The following is an 18,783-nucleotide window of genomic DNA, read 5'->3' as shown; positions in this document are numbered from 1 at the left end:
ATTCTACCTTCTATGTGACCATGTACTTTCAGCCACAGTACAAGATCCACATATATTGTACAAATGTTCCTCTGAAGACAATCCATGCACTTGCTAGTGTACACTCATGCATATGCAGTGCTGTACTATATGAGCAATTACATATATAGATGCAATACTTCTACAAGTTTTCTGTTTGCTAATGCAGATGTGTGTAGTGGTCGTTTGAATTTGGCACTGCTGGAACACATCAAATTAGCAAGCTGAAAGTGGCAACAATGATGGTGTGTTAATAGTAATAGTGTTAATATTACTGAGTATTACAATTTTTGTCACACAACAGTAAATTCAGAACAGGCTCCTTGGATTAGAAGTTTCAGAATACCTACCTGTAGAACACTTCCATCATCAGAAATACTTAGACCTGATCTGTTTTCCAGTGGTCTCCAGTCTTTAAACCAGGTCAGCACAGGAGGAGGTATTGCATTGCTTTCACACTTCAGTACCAGTGTTTCACTAAGTAAGACTGATACATTTTGTTCCTCACCCATGATGTTTGGTGGCACTGCATTCAACAGAAATATCTGTTACAAAGGATTGTAAGGATCTTAATTCTTTGAAGGAAAGTAGTGTGAAGAAAGGCTTGTTTTGACTTGAAAAAGGACTATCTGTGCTAGCTGAAAAGCTGAAATAATTTTCATGGTAGATACTGCTGGTACATAATCTGTAGCTGTCTCTGGCAGGTGGATACAGAGACAACAACATGCTGGAAATCAATTCATAACATGTTAAAGTTCTTGTCTAAATAAAATTACTTAGTATTGTTATATGTGAAAAACCAACAATCATTACTGTAATCCATCAATATTATCTCATTTCTGAAATGAAAAACTTGTTAAAATATTGTTCTTATCAGCAAACACTGTGAAACTAGAATAGAGCGCATGAGGGGAGTACCACATACATTGTCATTGGCAAACACATAGTTACTATACAGTGACTGTTATTTTAGTTTCCAGACTTAAACTTCCACCTGGATCACTTGTATTAACACAGGAACATCTCAGTGCTGTGATCCCTCCACCTAACACTAAACCACTTCTGCAGGTGTAATATACCAGCCTATCAATTGAGGATTAGCACAAATAAAACTCACCGTACACAGATAAGTCAAAGTCTTTTTGCTGTTCTCCAGCAGCATTAACGGCCACACATGTATATTTTCCTGAATCACCAACCTGTGCATTAGCTACTGTCAGAACTCTGCCTCCTGAAAGAATCTATGTCACAAATATAAAATGAGTGGTATATCAACATTAATTAGATTGACATATATTGCATTCAAAGTATATATGGGATATAAAAGGAAATACAAAGAATGTTGTAGAAAAATGGTTCTCAGAATACGCTCTTTCAGAACAGTTCAAATCAATTATTTAGGGCCATGGACATCAATTGCAATCAGTGCTAAATGCCGTATCACAAAGATTATCAGAAGTCAGTGCTAATAAAGGTTTAAGTGTTTAAAACTCACTTGTATTTTGGCTCATTATCTTGCTATTGAGTAAACTAGCCGTTCATGCTAAGCTGATCTGTCAGCATGCATGTATGAATACCATAATAATGTTCTGTCATTGAGATCATGCCAATTATAATCAGATATCTTGCGATATAACCCTCAAAATAATCCCAGTCCAATAGAGGAACTACAGGATCCTTAACCTATGGAGCTGAATATGGAAATTCTGTCTCTCATTTGTTGGAAATGTTTGCTACCAAAACGATCAAACATGGACTCATATGTATAGTCCTTACTACCCTTGATGGAAGATATCTTTTAATTGTAGACGCAAAGGAAATTTTGGGTATTATTGACTTACAGCAATGTTTTCAAAATATTTTTGTTGTTGATAATTATATCTATCCTCTGCTTTTGATGTGACCTGCGTGGGAGTGTTTACTATTCTATCCAGTTTCCCCTAAACACTTAAATGCAATCCCACATTAAAAGTCCCTCTTTCTTGCAGTAATATATAGTACTTCATAAAGTCATGGTTCAAGATGGATTTCTATGCTTTGTTCAATTTGTGAGTATTAGTAATAAACATATTGGATCTCATGTACAGTTGGATGCAATTTACGCTAAAAACGTAGGTGTAAATTATGTCCGTGAAAAGTACAGAATTTCTATAGTATGCAGAGTCACAGATATCTTAAGGCACCTGCAAGTCTGCATAGTACAGAAATTGAGCACATTTCAGTATGATTTGCTAAAAGCACAAGCAGATATCCTGATGTCAGAGTATGGGACCCTGGTTATAAATATTACTGAATTGCATCTAAGAGCTGATTTGCAGTGGAACCCTCGACAGAGCTTGCGGTGCAGCGCCCTATACGTTTTTTTTTTAATTTTTACAAGCCCAGATTGAAAGAACAAGACGCCAAAGGTGCTAGCCTTCACATGCCAATTTACCCTCTTACTTTCAACATTCCAACTGTTGTTATTAACTATAACTATTGTATTTTACACATGTTGCGAACATGTTTATAAATAAATTAAATCTAACTCTGAAACCACTTTGAAATCTCTTGCTTCTGTGTAATTATTTAAGATTATGTACTGCATGGACACTTTGGTTCCTTACATCAGCTATACCTATCTTAGCATTGTGATCTCATTTGGAGGTGCACACACAGTTTTCCCTATTATCATACCTGAATTCCACCACTGAAACTGGAAACTGGGCTACCATTCTTTAACCATGTTAAACTGGGTGTTGGGTACCCTGTGGCTTCACATTCCAGTCTTACAAGATTGTTCATTATCACAGTAACAGGGTCATTTGTACCAAAAATGGACGGAGGAACTGTAAGAAAGTTTATGAAATACAAGTAAAAAACTTAGAAATTGTCGACTGGCAATTAATGGTGGCATTCAGGCTATGATTATTCATATTTGACAAGATCTTTATACCCTGCAAATTGCACAGCGCTGGCAGTTATTAGGGAGAGTAGGAACTGGGCAATGCACAGATTTAGTATAGCATATTTTTATAAGCACTGGGAAAGCACCCACTACACTTTTTAGCATATGAGTTCATCAGCATCATCAGTTATTTATATAGTGCCACTAATTCCGCAGCGCTGTACAGAGAACTCATTCACATCAGTTGCCACCCTCAGACATTTTCAAGAAAGGTAACACAATACATGAAAAAAAAGTATCTTTAAGTCACATCTCAATCTGCAGTTTATTGTTTTACCTCCTTCAAATGCTGGGATCATAATAGAGATTTAAGAACCTACTACAGAAAACAAATAGTTTACTGGTCAGGGGCGCACGCAGGGGGGTTTCTGGGTCTCTAGAAACCTCTCCCCTCTGCTAATGAAGTGCCCCACATAGCGGCACTGTACTATATAGCAGCCGCGGCTCTGTCAAATACAGCACCGCCGTGGACAATTCTTTGACAGCACCGCGGCTGCTGTCAACCCCCCCTAAAAATCCTGCGTGCGCCCCTGCTGGTGCTAACCAGTGATATGAATATAGGGCCTGATTAATTAAAGAATGTAAATGTCTACATGTGCCATATTTTGCCTAAACTGTTTCTGGACATGCTCAGTGCAAGACTATACACCAGTGAATGCATGAACATCCAATTCATCCTCGATTGCAAAGGACAGTTATGATAGGCTACGATTTCATGGGTGGAACAGGGGGGGAAAGGGCGTAGTATATGTACAGGGCATGCCAAGCTCGAGTGCATGTAGCAGTGCCCAATTTAGGCTTTTTGCATCTCAAAGGTTTCTATCGTATCAATTGCACCAGCTACAGTTCAGGTGTAAGTGCTCATTGATAGTGATATGCATGCTAGTTTTTGCAATCAGGAGCAACTGTAAAAAAATAATTTTATGTACTATAGGTATTAATAGCATCCTGATAAAATGTATTTCATTAAAAAAAAATGGAAACTATTTTTTTTAACAATTTTATAATTAATTACTATGGGCCTGATTCATTAAGGAAAATTGAGTAAGTAGTGTCCTGGTCAAAACTATGTTACAATGCAAGGGGTGCAAATGAGTTTTCTATTTTGCACATAAGATAAATACTGGCTGTTTTTTTATGTAGCACACAAATACTTGATAGCTTATTTGTCCACTGAAATTTAAAGTTGATATTTGTGTGCTACATGAAAAAAACAGTCAGTATTTAACTTATGTGCAAAAAAGAAAACTAATTTGCACCCGTTGCATTGTAACATGGTTTTGTCCAGGAGACTACTTAATCAATTTTTTAATTAACTTTCCTTAAATAATCTGGCTCTATATTATTAACAGGTGATGATAATTGAATATTTTCTGTACGTTCTGCTAGGATTTAATATTCCACACGTTGGACCTATCCTGCAGTGTATTGTGTCTGCCAGCGTAGAGCGCACCTGGACCTATATTCAACAAGAGGCGTTTCTTCAGATCCGCTTGTAGATGAATACGGACGTGCGTATGCCCAAATCATGTGCGTTTTTTCGTTTTGCCTTTATTAATAGGGACGATTGTCTAAAATTTTGTTTCTTAATGGAAACCTTTAACAAAGGAAGTGTGCTGATCAAGTAGGTAAGCAAGCCAAAAACACTCACCCCTGATTACTGACAATTTATATATTGATAAAACAATATTGCCACGGTGTCATAGATTTGTACCAATTTGATACTTGCTTACCTTGTATCTGTAGAACATAAGCAATTTCAGCTGACCCTGCTATGCTACTTGCTACACATTTATAAACACCAGCATCAAATATCTGCGCGCTTGTTATCTGTAGTACTTTTCCGTGATTTGACAAGATAACTCCACCGGTTGCTATGACAGGGTGGCTATCCTTTGACCAAGTAAGAACTATAATAAAAAGTAAGAAAGAAATATCAGATAAAAAAATGACACTTTGAAACTTGTTTATATTTAGAAGATGTTAGCATTGGCAAAAATATGAAATTTAATTACATGAAGTGGTACAAACTATCATTGGCCATAGATTAGGACTTGCTTAGCGAGTTGTAGCAAAGATAAAAAATCTTTTTTTTCCGTACACATGTCAGGAAGTCCTTCCTGCTGTACCAGCTAGGTTATTCAAATTTAGACAATGCTTCCTAGCAATTGGGTTTGTAATATATAAAATAAAAGGGTTTTGTACATGTTCACAAGTTGGACATATCTGTCTGAAAGGTGAGTTTGGCAAGACAGATTTTCCTCTTGTGAAGCAAAAGTCATACCTACATGACATTGACTAGTAAGGAAAAACAAGGGCATCAACATTCCTGGTCAAAATCTTCATATAATATAATCTATTGCACTATACTAGTAATAGCCCTTTTTTTCCTGTATTGCTGTTTAGGATCTATTTGACTGTGGAATATATTAATTTATACAGGCATAACATTCTAAATTGTCCTATCTCGTGGCTAGACAGAATAGCAATACAAATGACTTTCACCTTAAAATTTTGATTTTAAAACCTTGCATGTTTATTTTTCTATATCCTAGTTGAAAGCTGAACTCTGTTTGGACTCACAAACCTTCAGTGGTTTAGTTATGTGAGTATTGGTTACTTACAGTTAGTCAGTCTGCCTAATACTTTCATACCTTTTTCTGGCTGCCCATCATTTTAACCAGAGTAATTCACTTTTAGTGCCCTAGTAATACTGCCCTTAGAAACTATGTCCCTTTATTGATTAGGAAAATAATTCCAATATCTTTCTTGCTCACCCATTTATAGAATTACCATTTTTATTTATTTTAGCTATTTAACCTACCTAAAATGAACTGCATTTGAATAGATTTGTCTGAACAGCCCTTCTTCTAAATGGTCAGTAGCACTGGCGAATTATCTGCTGCAACCACATTCACAACTATAAAAACAGAGGAGACCCTACAAGATATAAAACTACAACAAAAATGCACACAGTTATTTGGCCCAACACCTAAATCCGTCCAGTTTGGCAAGCCACATATGTAGCCAAATTACTCACTGGTTTTGCTTGCAGTGTCTATGCGAAGCTTAAGCCAGAATGCAGGTACACTAGCTTACTACAGTCTTACATCCTGTTTATGTACAACTTTATTTCTTGCTGCTTCACAATACATCAGTGCCAGGATCTTCCTGGAATTATTTTGAGATCCTACATGACCATCATGAGGACAGTATTTAAATGTCAAGTAATACATATAACTCTGCATGTAATATTACTGACATATTAGTAATAAGATATTCTGTACTTACCGGGATCAGGGTTGCCTGATGCTTTACATTCAAGTATCACAGGGTGATTGGCAAGCACAGTTTCATAGATTGCTTCCCCAGAATTCTCTATTTTTGGTGGCTCTGTCAGTGGAAATTTTAAAGCAATTAGATCAGTAGCACAAACCTATCATTTGTAGGTAAGAAATATAAGCAAAATATTTAATTTATAATATGAATGAACGGAACATAATATCTAGTATAAAGATGCAATGGCTATATACCTATTGTATTTATACAGTAATTTATTTATTGTACCTTATTATGAAGATTTACAGAATAGCAGTGTGGTGTCACTACCAATTTCTATATACTATATTTAAATCTTAATCCTAAACATATGTTTGCAAATGATAATAACAGTTTGGCAAGAAATAATTTGTTACTAGTAGATGGTTTTAATTATTATACAGGTTTTCCGCAATTGCTTTACTTGCCGAAGCACAAACTTATACAAGATTTAGGCTAGGTAATCTCTGGCATTTTATTTCACTTACTATATGTCAAGCACAGATGCTTTTAATATGCGGTTGTTTTACTTGGGTTTAGGAGGTCATTAGAGGTCACTCCATTGACCTTGATGCATTTATCTTACATTAAACGTATTGAACTGTGCAGGCAGAACTCAGAAAACTGCAGCACAAGTAATATCAGTATGGGGCCATTGGAAACAATGCACCTTATGGAGAAGGGGCGTACCAGTGGCGTACGCAGGGGGGGTTTCTGAATCTCTAGAAACCCCCCCTGCGCTAACTAAGTGGCCACTGTCCTATACAGCAGCCGCGGCGCTGTCAAAGAAGCGTCCACGGCGGTGCTGTATTGTATACAGCACCGCCGCAGACGTTTCTTAGACAGCGCCGTGGCTGCTGTTTAGGACAGCGCTGGCGAAACGGAGCTGCTGCGCATGCGCAGCAGCTCTCTCTCGGGTTTTTTTTTTTTTTTGGGTCGTCGGGGAGAAACCCCACCCCGACAATCCTCCGTGCGCCCCTATGTACAACAGTGTAATGGTTCTCTGTAAACCAGGTCTGACAGAAACACTGCCAGGTGTCTGTAAAATATGCTGCACACAATGACTCCAGGTACATTCAAGCTCTTTACACTAATTAATGTGCTCTTGGGCTTCCTTCTTTTCAGGATTGAAATAATACTGAAGTAAATGTAAACTGTTGCACCCACTTTAAGACATCTTTTTCTGCTTAATAAATGACCTAAAACAATCATAATAATGTGTGCTTGTATGTTCTGTACTACAGTAATAGCCTTCCTATAACAGAAGATATTCATATGATTCTGCTATAGAAAACATTGCTTTACAAAACTACATTGAGGCGCTTAGTCACTTCTTAGCCAAATCACAACTGGATGGATTCTACCCCTACCCGTCCCTTTATAACAAGGCCAGTCTGCATAACTTAACACTGTGCTATTTTCACAGACAAAACTTTATTATATCTTAGTCTACACAAGTCAGTTTTACATATGTTTTTCTTATTGTGACAGATAGAGCTTCCTTTATAGAATTGCAGATCTAGCGAAAAAAGCATACAAAATCAGGAACAATCATATTGATTATTTCCCCAACTACTGCAACATATTATTTACTACAATATTTTATATAAGCATAGCTAATATCAGGGCCACCTTAACAACATTATGGGCCCCCGGGCAAAGCAGTGCAGCAGGGGACCCTACCTCTGTATATGTGTATTATATATATATATATATATATATATATATATATATATATATATATATATATATACAGAGAGAGAGAGAGAGAGAGAGAGAGAGAGAGAGAGAGAGATAGATAGATAGATAGATATAGATTTATTTGCAGGATTTTTATTTTTTTTTGCAGGATTTTTTATTTTACTTAAGAGCCCTGTCTATGGGGCCCCCTTGCCTGTGGGGCCCCCGGGCACCTGCCCATCGTGCCCAATGGAAAAGATGGCCCTGGCTAATATGTGCCCTTCAGCTGTACATGGATCATCATCATCATCATCATCATCATCATTTATTTATATAGCACCAGCAGATACCGTAGCACTGTACAATTGGATCCATTAAAAGTGGACATTTCCTTCTAATTAAGGCATTTTTTACCATAGACATTTAACCAAATGTTTTGCTCAGCTTCTCCGGCTGCATTTGTTGCCACACAGGTGTATTTTCCAGCATCTTCTAACAGAGTATTTTGGAACTGCAAAATGCGACCAAATGATTCCACCTATAAATGCAAAAATATAGAAATTGTAGGATACTAGATATCTGCTTCTTTAATTCAGTATATCATTAAGGTGAGATTGTGCTAATGAAAGTCCATTAATAATGGTTTTAAACAACACTGGTAAAGGCAAAAAAATTAGTTATAATTTTATAATTATTTTATAATTAAAGGTAGACTATATCAATTTTTACATTTAGTTGATGTGACACAAATATCCGAGCAAGAAGTTCACAGCACAAATTATCCGCCAACCATTGTGGCTTTAAATGTAATAAAAGGCTGTAATAATGTATGAATAAGAACTTTTCAGCAGTTTAAATGATTAAAATTGAAAGTGCTAAAAGACACACAGGTCTGTCTTTCCACGACTGCACATCTTGTGCACTACTGCTGCTGTTGTGTGCACACAGAATCATTTTTTAACATTAGGTGCACAATATTTATAGCAGATTATGTAGCAATAGCACTTAAATAACATATCTTTTTGTACAATCTATCTTTCATCTAAAAAGCAGACTGAGTATTCCAATTTCTAGTGAGTAATTTTTAAAAGATATCCAAAGGGTAAGTTAAGCATAATTACAGTTAAATTATATGCAAAATAATTTATTAGAGGCAGCTCCAGCTGACTGACACACTATTTTCAATTTTGAATTTTACACTAGACATGGCCCTTAATAGATAGCACCAGTTGCGGTCATGTATGGAGCACAAGTCCTAATGTCACCTGTACAGGATGGAGATAATTCATCTGCTGATATTTGCTGTTATTCATCACAATTAAAGCAATCCCAATAAAAGAATACATTTCTGTACATATATATATATCATATTTACTCATGAGCAACTGAGCTTCAGCCATGTTATAGGCTAACGCCATAGCTACCATCTTTGAATTAACACATTTCTGAGTGGCATATAGAGCACTTTCTGTGTACATACATAAGTACAACCAGAGATGTAAACATACAAATATACTGAATTCTTATACTCACTCTGATATTTCCTTTAACAACATTGAAAGGCAGTCCATCTTTTAACCAAGTAATGTGGGGACCAGGAATTCCAGTAGCAATACATTGCAAAGTCATTGGTTTGTGTATTAAAACAGATATCGGTGATTGGTCAGGTTTAATGGAAGGTATAACTACAATACAAAGAGAATATACATTTTAAGCTTTTTTTCAGTAAATATTACTTTTATCATTTAAATATATGATTTCTTGTGTACAGTAATATAATTAAATGGTAGCTAAAGATTTAATGATTCATTAAATTATTAAGCATCAACAACAACAGAGTATAAAAATGTAATTAAGTAGAACTTAAATACATTTCTAAGAAGTATACAAAACAGTTAAATGACACTCCATTGCACAATGTTGTCGTTTAATTCTATTTAGTTATAGGAGAGAGAAACAAAGCCCATAATTTAACCACATGCTAGGGGGCAATGACTGTTTAGGAGAATGCCCCAGTCTCAATCCATCCAACCTTATACCATACTGCTATGCTTTAGAGGACAATGTATTTTGAAGTAGAGACATTTTTTCTGAGGAGGTAAGTATTAATCACTGTGTGCCATAGTTTAATTGCTGGAGGTGACTGGGAAGTCTAGTATCTGGCTATCTAGTTTCAAGTTCTAACCATGGTAGCACTTAATATTACATCTGGGGCTCTCCCTTCACCCATAGAGCCCTGGTGGTGATATCACCAGAGTGCTACCAAGATGGTCAAGTTTTAATGGATACATTTAACAGAATATTCTATAATACCAGGCTGAGTCAGGAGATGTAACAGCTATGAACAACTTGATTTGGTACTAGCTTATGCGTTTAAACCAGATGCTATAACAGCTCATTTCCAATGCACAAGAAAGGGGGAAGTCATCATTTACCATGTACATTAATGTTAAACAGTTTTCTGCTGGTCCCAGCTTCATTTTTGACAATGCACTCGTAAGCTCCACTATCTGATGACTCTGAGCTTGGAATGAGGAGCTTTTGCCCATTTGACTGAATATGTAAATTACTGTTGCTCTCTAGAGGAATTCCATTTTTCAACCACCTAAAAGAGAGAGATCATTAAAACTATGCACATATGACATTCATTTACAGAGTTGAATGTTGTACACTATCAAATACAAATAGAATGCAATGCAATGTAAAATCAACCATTGAAAATAAAATCATTGAATAAAATCATTTGGCAGGGTTTGGAAAATGTAGATATTTGAACCTTTGTGACCAGATCAAATTTCACACTGTTGCTACATGTCAGTTAAATCATCTTAAGAATCCTTTTAACTACAGTACTTTGCATAGTACTATTCTCCTTGAAAAGGTATATATATATATATATATATATATATATATGTATATATATATATACATATTTATATCTTTATATATATATCTATGTCTATATCTATATACACACTATTAGGGACACCCAGCGTTGTGTGGGTCCGATTTGTAATGTGTAGCAGTTTTTATATGTTAGCAAATTATTTGGTACATGGACCAAAAATGCTATTTAGAAAATAACATTTGTTGCTTTATCACGTTGTCGTTATGTCGTGTTGTCGTGAGGTTTCCTTCCTGCACTCAAAAAATTGCTTACAAAAATGATGTTTTTAATATTTGTTGCTCTTTCAGAGTGTCACATTGTCGCTATGTTATCTAATAGGTTACTTTTTCGATACTAAATAACTCTGTAAGATTTAACAGCTTTACCTTGAGAGCTGTGGAAGATATTCGAGATATTCGCCGACAAATAAACAAACAATGAAATAAAAGACCTTACTCACCTATAATTATATATATATATATATATATATATATATATATATATAGAGAGAGAGAGAGAGAGAGAGAGAGAGAGAGAGAGAGAGAGATTAGATGTGTGCCTTACTTTACTGTTGGGAGAGGTGTTCCTTTTACATAACATTCCAATTCCAGAGGACTATTGGCAATAAAAATATAATCTCCAGGGTCATCTGCATCTTCTATGGTTGGAGGCACTAAAGTTAAATCCATATGAATAATTTAACAACTATAATATTGACAAGACAATGTTATACATTTTTTAATTTTCAACACATTAATGTAAAACAAAGACGTGTAAAGTCAATCCCTTATATATTTGGGAAGTCTGAAGAAAGATTTTTTGGTTTAAACTTTCCTTCATGTCACAAAACATTAACATGTTTAGTCTACCTGTCCTAGAAGGAGGATTTTTACATTGTATTTCTGAAAAAACATACGTGGCTCTACAGCTGCAGACCAACTAGTTAGGAATATTGAAAAGGCCTGGTAGGACAACTCCTTAGTAATGGTAAAACGACATTAGCATACAGGACCCATCACTGAGACTTATGTGACTCCCCTTAATGGTAGTTTGAGTCTAGTAGTATGATACACTCTTGTACTCACAGACAACTAACAGTTTGCAATCACTGTTTCTGGGTATATGTTGTTAGACATCTTCACTCCTACCAAATCCTCACACTAAGCATTTTTTGCGGCCCTTTCCCTAAATCTAGCCTTGACTATTGGATTTACATTCAGAATTGATATACAAAAATGGATGGGAATAGGGATAGAAACAATCAGGCAACATAACATCTTATTCACTAATAACAGCCAATATAGTTTAGTTATATAATGACTTATCTGACTATGTCAATTAGAGAGCATAATTAAAAAGTCAATTTAAAATACAAATGCAACTAATTTACATAAAGAAACAAGAGGGGATCATAGTCTCAGTCTAGTAGGGACTTCCTTTGTTTTTTTAATACTGATAAAGCAAACACTTTTTTTAATTTAAGTCCAGTTATCCAGAAATTTCACAGCTATGCTTCCCACATAACATTTACACTGTTCCTCTATGGTGCTCATGCTATAACACAGCAAGTACATAACATAATAATGTTATTATAATAAAATACAATATACTGACTGATTGGTAATAAATTAATCTAATATTAATTAAAAGTGAATGTATTCCCCATATAGTATTTTTTACTAACCTAAAACATTAACATCATATTTCATTTCAGATTCTCCGGCTATATTGGTGGCCACACAAGTGTACTGCCCTTGGTCATATTCCATCGTGGCTTTTATCTCCAGTTTTTTGCCATTATACAGAAGACGGATGTTGTCACTTGTTTGGACAGGCACTCCTTCTTTCAACCAAGTTATTAAAGGTAATGGATGGCCCCTGACTTCACACTCCAGTACAAGTGGTTTACCAGCAATTGTTTTTTTAGCTTGAGGTTTGCTCAAATCTCCATCAATTGTAGCTGGAACTTGTAAACGAAATAAAAATATAAGATAAATTATTACAAAAGTGTTATATAGAGCCAAAAATTGTAAATGCATCAAAGGAGCAACACGCTCTTGTCCCGTAAATCAATCAATACATTTTTCAATATACACATAGCTTTTAAAATTGTATTGTAATTAATGAATGTCTACTATATTCTGTTGGAAGAACATTCAAAGCACACACTAAATACACCTTTGTATTCAGCAATACTTATCATGACACATATTCATTCCTCAATGTTATTAAGCTAATTTATTTGTACGATTGTACAGTTCATCATGTTGGAACCCAATCCATTAATATTAACCATGGAGAGCAGAATATCTCAGCTCTCTCTCCAGTTAGACAGTTATCCTGTTAGATAATACAGTATATAATACAGAATATTTATCAGAGAAGTCAATTGATTGGCCTAAATAAGAAAAATTGTTTGTGAAATTTAAGGAAGCATGAATACAAACAATTCTCAAGTCCATTCTTCTATGGATGAGACTTTTGTTATATGCATATTTAAGTAATTGTTTTACTGTAGTTAAAACCTTTTAGGGGATCTTTTTAAAATAAACTGGAAAAGTCCTGGTGCTCAACTGGAACCAAGTAAGGGCTTAAAAGGTTTAGAGTGACCTTGGAATTGTCTGGTTTAACGTGAATTTATAACCAGTTTTGTAACTTAATAATTATAATCAGCTACAGGTCATGGATATAGACAAAAAGGACTAAAGAGATGAAAATGGACAAGAAGAAAATATGGACCAGAAAAAAATGACGTGTGGATCACCCGGACCATTGATTGCAGATCTAACATTTTACCTTAGCCCTGTGAATTTGTGACCCTGTATTCTGGTAGTCACTGATCTTTGCTGTTTTACCTGTAACCTCACCTTATCCTATTTATGGACATTGCTGACTTACCTCTACCTCAATTTCATTGCCAGAAGCTTTCAGATGTAGCACCCATGACTGTCTGTCTCACTATTCTATTCCTGTTTCTATTCCAGGATCTATTGTCTCTGAGAAAGCTTAATACAAAACTGCCCCACATCTGTATTGTCCTACCAGGCACTTCACTGTATTAAAACAGTACATGAAATGGATATCTACTCAGATGCTTCCAGTTTGACACATTTGTCCCCTTTCTAATACTCTCATCCATAGGATATGTTACACAAATGACTATTTTACAGTATTTTAACATAAGTCTGTACTGTCTGTGATTACAGTTGAGAGATATTCCTTCAGAAATCATTTAGAAAGGAAACATGTGACTTGTTTTTTTTTTACAACTGCTGTGAATTTTACAATTAATTTTCATTTTATTAGGAGACAAAAAAAACCTTATCAGTACATTATTTTGTGAGAAAGCTTCTTTACTATATTAAATCTAATACTATCAAAGTGATATCAAGTCACCTATATTATGAGAGGTAACTTAATGCAAAAATGTACACCTCTCTGTACAACATTATGTGACCACACTAATTATAATTTCTGCTCATGCTCCACAGTCTTAGGGATCAGATATTTTATGTCTACTTGTTACTGATTATGGATTATAAAAGTAGTCTCATATAATGTAACACACATTGTAAATTAGTTACCATAAATATCAAGTTGATACGTCTTCTCTGCCTGCCCTCCAACGTTAACCACGTGGCATATGAATTTTCCTGAATCTGTGATCTTAGCCTCAGAAATATGTAGATATTTGCCATTCTCAGTAAAAATGACATGTGTGCTTGGAAGAATTATTTCTCCATTTTTATTCCATGTTATTGTAGGGTGTGGAATTCCCCTGGCATCACATTCCAAGTTTATTTCATTGTCCACAATAAACGATAACTGTGTTGTAATGTTTTCATTCTTGATGCTGGGTGGAACTAGAAAAAGAAAACAAGTTGTTGAAGAAATTCAGTTTAGATTTATTTGAAAGAGGTAAAATGCTTGTAAAAAGGTCTGCATCACTCTACCCTCCAGTCACATGATGTGATGTCACATGAGGTTATGTAAAATATGATGTCATCTATGTGGCTATCTGTCCCCAACTATACTATCAATTCTAATACTCAATTGGGTTCATTGAGTGGCATCTATCTATCTATCTATCTATCTATCAATTGTTATGTGCGTATTGTCGCTAACCAATAACGATTGTCGAACCTCTTTTGTGTTTCCAACGCACAAAGATTTATTCGCAATAAGTAGAATAATATGCTCAAGCGAAGTAATAATAAATACAGCCGCTACTTATCGCAGGTGCTCTGGATCCAGTGCAGTCATTCAATCCTGAAGTCTGGGGACAAGATGTCTGAACACTGGATGTGAAGCTGCTGCTTATATACACAATGAAATACAGTAATACAATGAAGATGGTATAGCTTGCATCTATTGGTCCAGGTCTCAGGAAGGTCCAAGGGGTTGTCAATCATTGGCTAGTTCATCCTAAGGAATCCAAAGGAGGGGGTCACCTCTCCAGGGGGTATGCTCGGCTCTTCCCGCCAAGATTCCTTAGTCTTAAGTAGTTCATAATTCCCTATTATTCATAACTTGTGTATGCACTCTGCGATTCCCTCGCAGAGTGAACCAAACAGTATGATATGTAACGAGGTTCATTGTGATACCACTCATGATGTGATTTCTTCAACCTGCTCCGTGTATTTCACTAATATGTATGTAACTCTGATATAACATATAAATACTACTATATTTCGACATAACTGACTATGTGTTGCAACTACCATTAATGTGTACTATTTTATAAGTATGCGTGTTTGTGCGAATGTATGGTAAAAGACCAATTACTGTTGCTGCCACGTGTAGTGGATGCGTACGCCCTTTCACGCCGTAGTGTGCCCTTGTACGTCGATGCGTACCGTACGCATCTTTTCAGACAGCGACAGCCAAGTTTGCTCGACTTTAATTGAAATGACTTTATCCAATTTGCTGACTTCGACACTATCTATCTATCTATCTATCTATCTATCTATCTGTGTGTATGTATGAGTGCAATACATTGTATTGTATTACTGAACACTAAGAATTGGTTGAAATGGATTCTTGTTTCACTTACCAATAACTGTTAATTTATTTTCTTTAGTTTGTGAACCAGCTGAATTAGTTGCTACACATTTGTATTGTCCAGTGTCACTTAGATGAGCTTTCTTTATGTAAAGGATTTGTCCATTTTCCAAAATGATCACATTAGGATCTCCTCTATCAAGCAATCTAGAATAGAAAGTGTTTGGAGTGGTTACTGAACAGCATAGGATAATTGTAAAATAAAACACTTTAAAAAGACATTGGGCCTCTTTCACAAACCCCAAAATATGTAACTCCACAGAGCATTTGCAAATGTATCTATTGATCCAACTTTCTCCTATAGAAGTGCATGTCCACATTTCAGGTTTTGGACTGCCCCTGAAAAGCATACTTCTTAGCCACAAAAAAAAATTCTTAAGAAAATAATTTATTGAAAAATGTAAATTAATTGAGAAATTTAGTTCCACAGTAGTGACAGAAAAAACATACACATTTTGAAAACAATCTATTAAAATAAATAAATGCACCTCAAACTTTCATTTGTCATTTTATTAAACTGCTTAATGTAATGGAATTGTAATTATTGAAGTAGTCAATAGGGAATCCTCACCCATATTCCAAAGTGAGATAAATAAAATAAAATCATTAAAAAAAATCATAAGAGGCAAACATAACTGTTCTTTATGAATCCCTGTTGCTAAGACAGATACAGGAGAACTGAATCACGCCAGGCAAGCTTTATTTCCTCTATTTGCTATCTACCTAAGTTTAGAGTCATGTTACTCTTATGAAGCATCTTTGTTTCAGACACAGCATTTATATAACAATGTAGTATAAGGTTACAGTATGTTATCTGTGTATTGTATTATGGTATGTCTATGGTGCGTTTTTCCATACCCACTGTATCTGACAGTGATATCTATCAAAAAATGTTAATTATGTAATTAAATATTTAATTGCCAAATAACAAAATATCTTAATAATTATTAATGTAATATGACATTAGGGTTGCAAAATTCTATACGTCCATGTATTTTAGAGAAAAAAACATAGGGAGTGAAATACAAATATAACCGCAAATACTGAAGGTATCACTGTAAAAGCCACATTGTTCTTCAGGAGTACATATGTAAAATGTATGCTGTCATTTATATTTTGGCAATAACAAATGGTAAACTCAACAAACTACTGTACTGAAGAAATCAGAATTACCCTTGGAACTCTTCCCCTGTGTTATTTAGTTTATAGTATTTAATTGTTTTTCTCAAATCCACACTCTTTGTAGCTAGCTATTGCAATTTAAATTCAATTAAATAGTCTATTGTAAAACAATTACAAATGTGACCTTTATACATACATGGTTTAGCATTATAATAATCTTAAAGCTCAAAACATCTGTAAACCTGCAGTTTGAACGTATGTACTTTGAGTTGGTCATATTGTAACATACGTCCAGCTCAAAATACAGTGTAGAGATATGTCTGGCGTATTTAGGATTTTGGCGTATAGATATGTCCCATTTAAGATAGATTGTGGAGATGTGTCTGTTGTATAGAAGTCAGTGTATTACATTATTATGTGTAATGTATAAGACATTTCCTATGCTTACCTGACTAACTAGAACATGTATTAGCAAACATATAAATCACAAAGAACAATAATTATCATAAACTAGAAAAAAAAAAATTGTCAAGAACCAACGCTATCAGGTGGTCAGTTCTTCAAAGTGCATATCTTATAGCCCCTAGCTGTCTGAGGGTGGCCACAAGACACTCTTTTTAACCTTGGGCAAGCTGCCTCCCTTCCAGTGTCTACTGTAACTCCACAGTTCTCACAGCACTGTTTCAAAAGTGTCTGTATTAAAGTATATTATATGTATTAATGTATATTATATATATTTTGGACAATTTTGTTTCATTCTATGCATCATAAGCATATATGTTCTGTCTTTGAGCTTTGTTAATTAATATGTTTATTCATAAAAGTAACGAGGTGTATTGCAAATTCAGTAATCTTGGGCCTGGTTCATCTTAACTTCAGAAACTTCTTATTTCAGTTTCCTGGACAAAACCATGTTACAATGCAAGGGGTGCAAATTAGTATTCTGTTTTGCACATAAGTTAAATACTGACTGTTTTTTCATGTAGCACACAAATACTTGATAGCTTATTTGTACACTGAAATTTAAAGTTGATATTTGTGTGCTACATGAAAAAACAGTTAGTATTTAACTACCTTAGACCCAGACCAGTTTTTCCTGCAGTAGATCCTGGTGATCATGCTCAAGTGAACAATTGTGATGTATGTGGCAGAATGATCTCTATGGGATCAATTTCTTCATATGTCCAGAAAGTGATTGGCTATGCCAAAGTAAACACAATCATTTCCCACAGGTAATCTAAGTGCAATCTGACTCACTAAAGTTCCTAGTTTTGGCTAACACCATGTGCACAGGTGTTAGGTACCGTAAGATTTACAGCTGATGCCTCTTATGTTTGGCCAAGTCATTGCTGTAAATTCCATGGTTGTATCACTAAGATGGTTATCAAGATATGTTCTTTACAGGGCCGGACTGGGACTAAAAATCAGCCCCGGCATTTAAAGCACACAGGTCCACCTCAGTTCCAGCAGGAAAGAAACTGTGTGCCGCCTCTGCGTGACGGCACCAGAAAGGGCGTGACCACATTGTGTTGTGGGTGTGGCCAACATGGGGTATTGATACATACCTTAACATAAAACCTTACATTTATCACACCCTCCCAGCCACATCACGCCATCCCCCCAGGCACATTATGACACCCCCAGCCCACTGTACTTATCAATCCTTCTGGTACTGCTGACATCCATCAGGGTGGGAACTTCTTGTAGAGTAAGCAGGGAAGCTCTTAGTCTCATAAGATTACCAAATCTT

General features: G+C 35.4%; 1 protein-coding gene across 1 annotated transcript in view; it reads right to left on the bottom strand.

Moving 5' to 3' along the window:
* HMCN1 (hemicentin 1) overlaps window positions 1-18,783 on the bottom strand; it is a 295,243-nt gene that overhangs the window by 157,687 nt on the left and 118,773 nt on the right. Inside the window, exons 30-41 of the mRNA XM_075182670.1 lie at window positions 15,904-16,058; window positions 14,435-14,713; window positions 12,535-12,816; window positions 11,415-11,523; window positions 10,399-10,568; window positions 9,497-9,648; window positions 8,378-8,501; window positions 6,257-6,358; window positions 4,699-4,875; window positions 2,695-2,846; window positions 1,136-1,259; window positions 369-544 (exon numbers count right to left, since the gene is read on the bottom strand). Coding sequence (XP_075038771.1) covers window positions 369-544; window positions 1,136-1,259; window positions 2,695-2,846; window positions 4,699-4,875; window positions 6,257-6,358; window positions 8,378-8,501; window positions 9,497-9,648; window positions 10,399-10,568; window positions 11,415-11,523; window positions 12,535-12,816; window positions 14,435-14,713; window positions 15,904-16,058 — 2,002 coding nt within the window. The remainder of the gene's footprint in view (window positions 1-368; window positions 545-1,135; window positions 1,260-2,694; window positions 2,847-4,698; window positions 4,876-6,256; window positions 6,359-8,377; window positions 8,502-9,496; window positions 9,649-10,398; window positions 10,569-11,414; window positions 11,524-12,534; window positions 12,817-14,434; window positions 14,714-15,903; window positions 16,059-18,783) is intronic.

The sequence above is a fragment of the Mixophyes fleayi genome, chromosome 8 (genome assembly GCF_038048845.1).
Source record: "Mixophyes fleayi isolate aMixFle1 chromosome 8, aMixFle1.hap1, whole genome shotgun sequence".
NCBI lineage: Eukaryota > Metazoa > Chordata > Amphibia > Anura > Limnodynastidae > Mixophyes > Mixophyes fleayi.
This window is presented reverse-complemented; position numbering and strand designations above follow the sequence as displayed.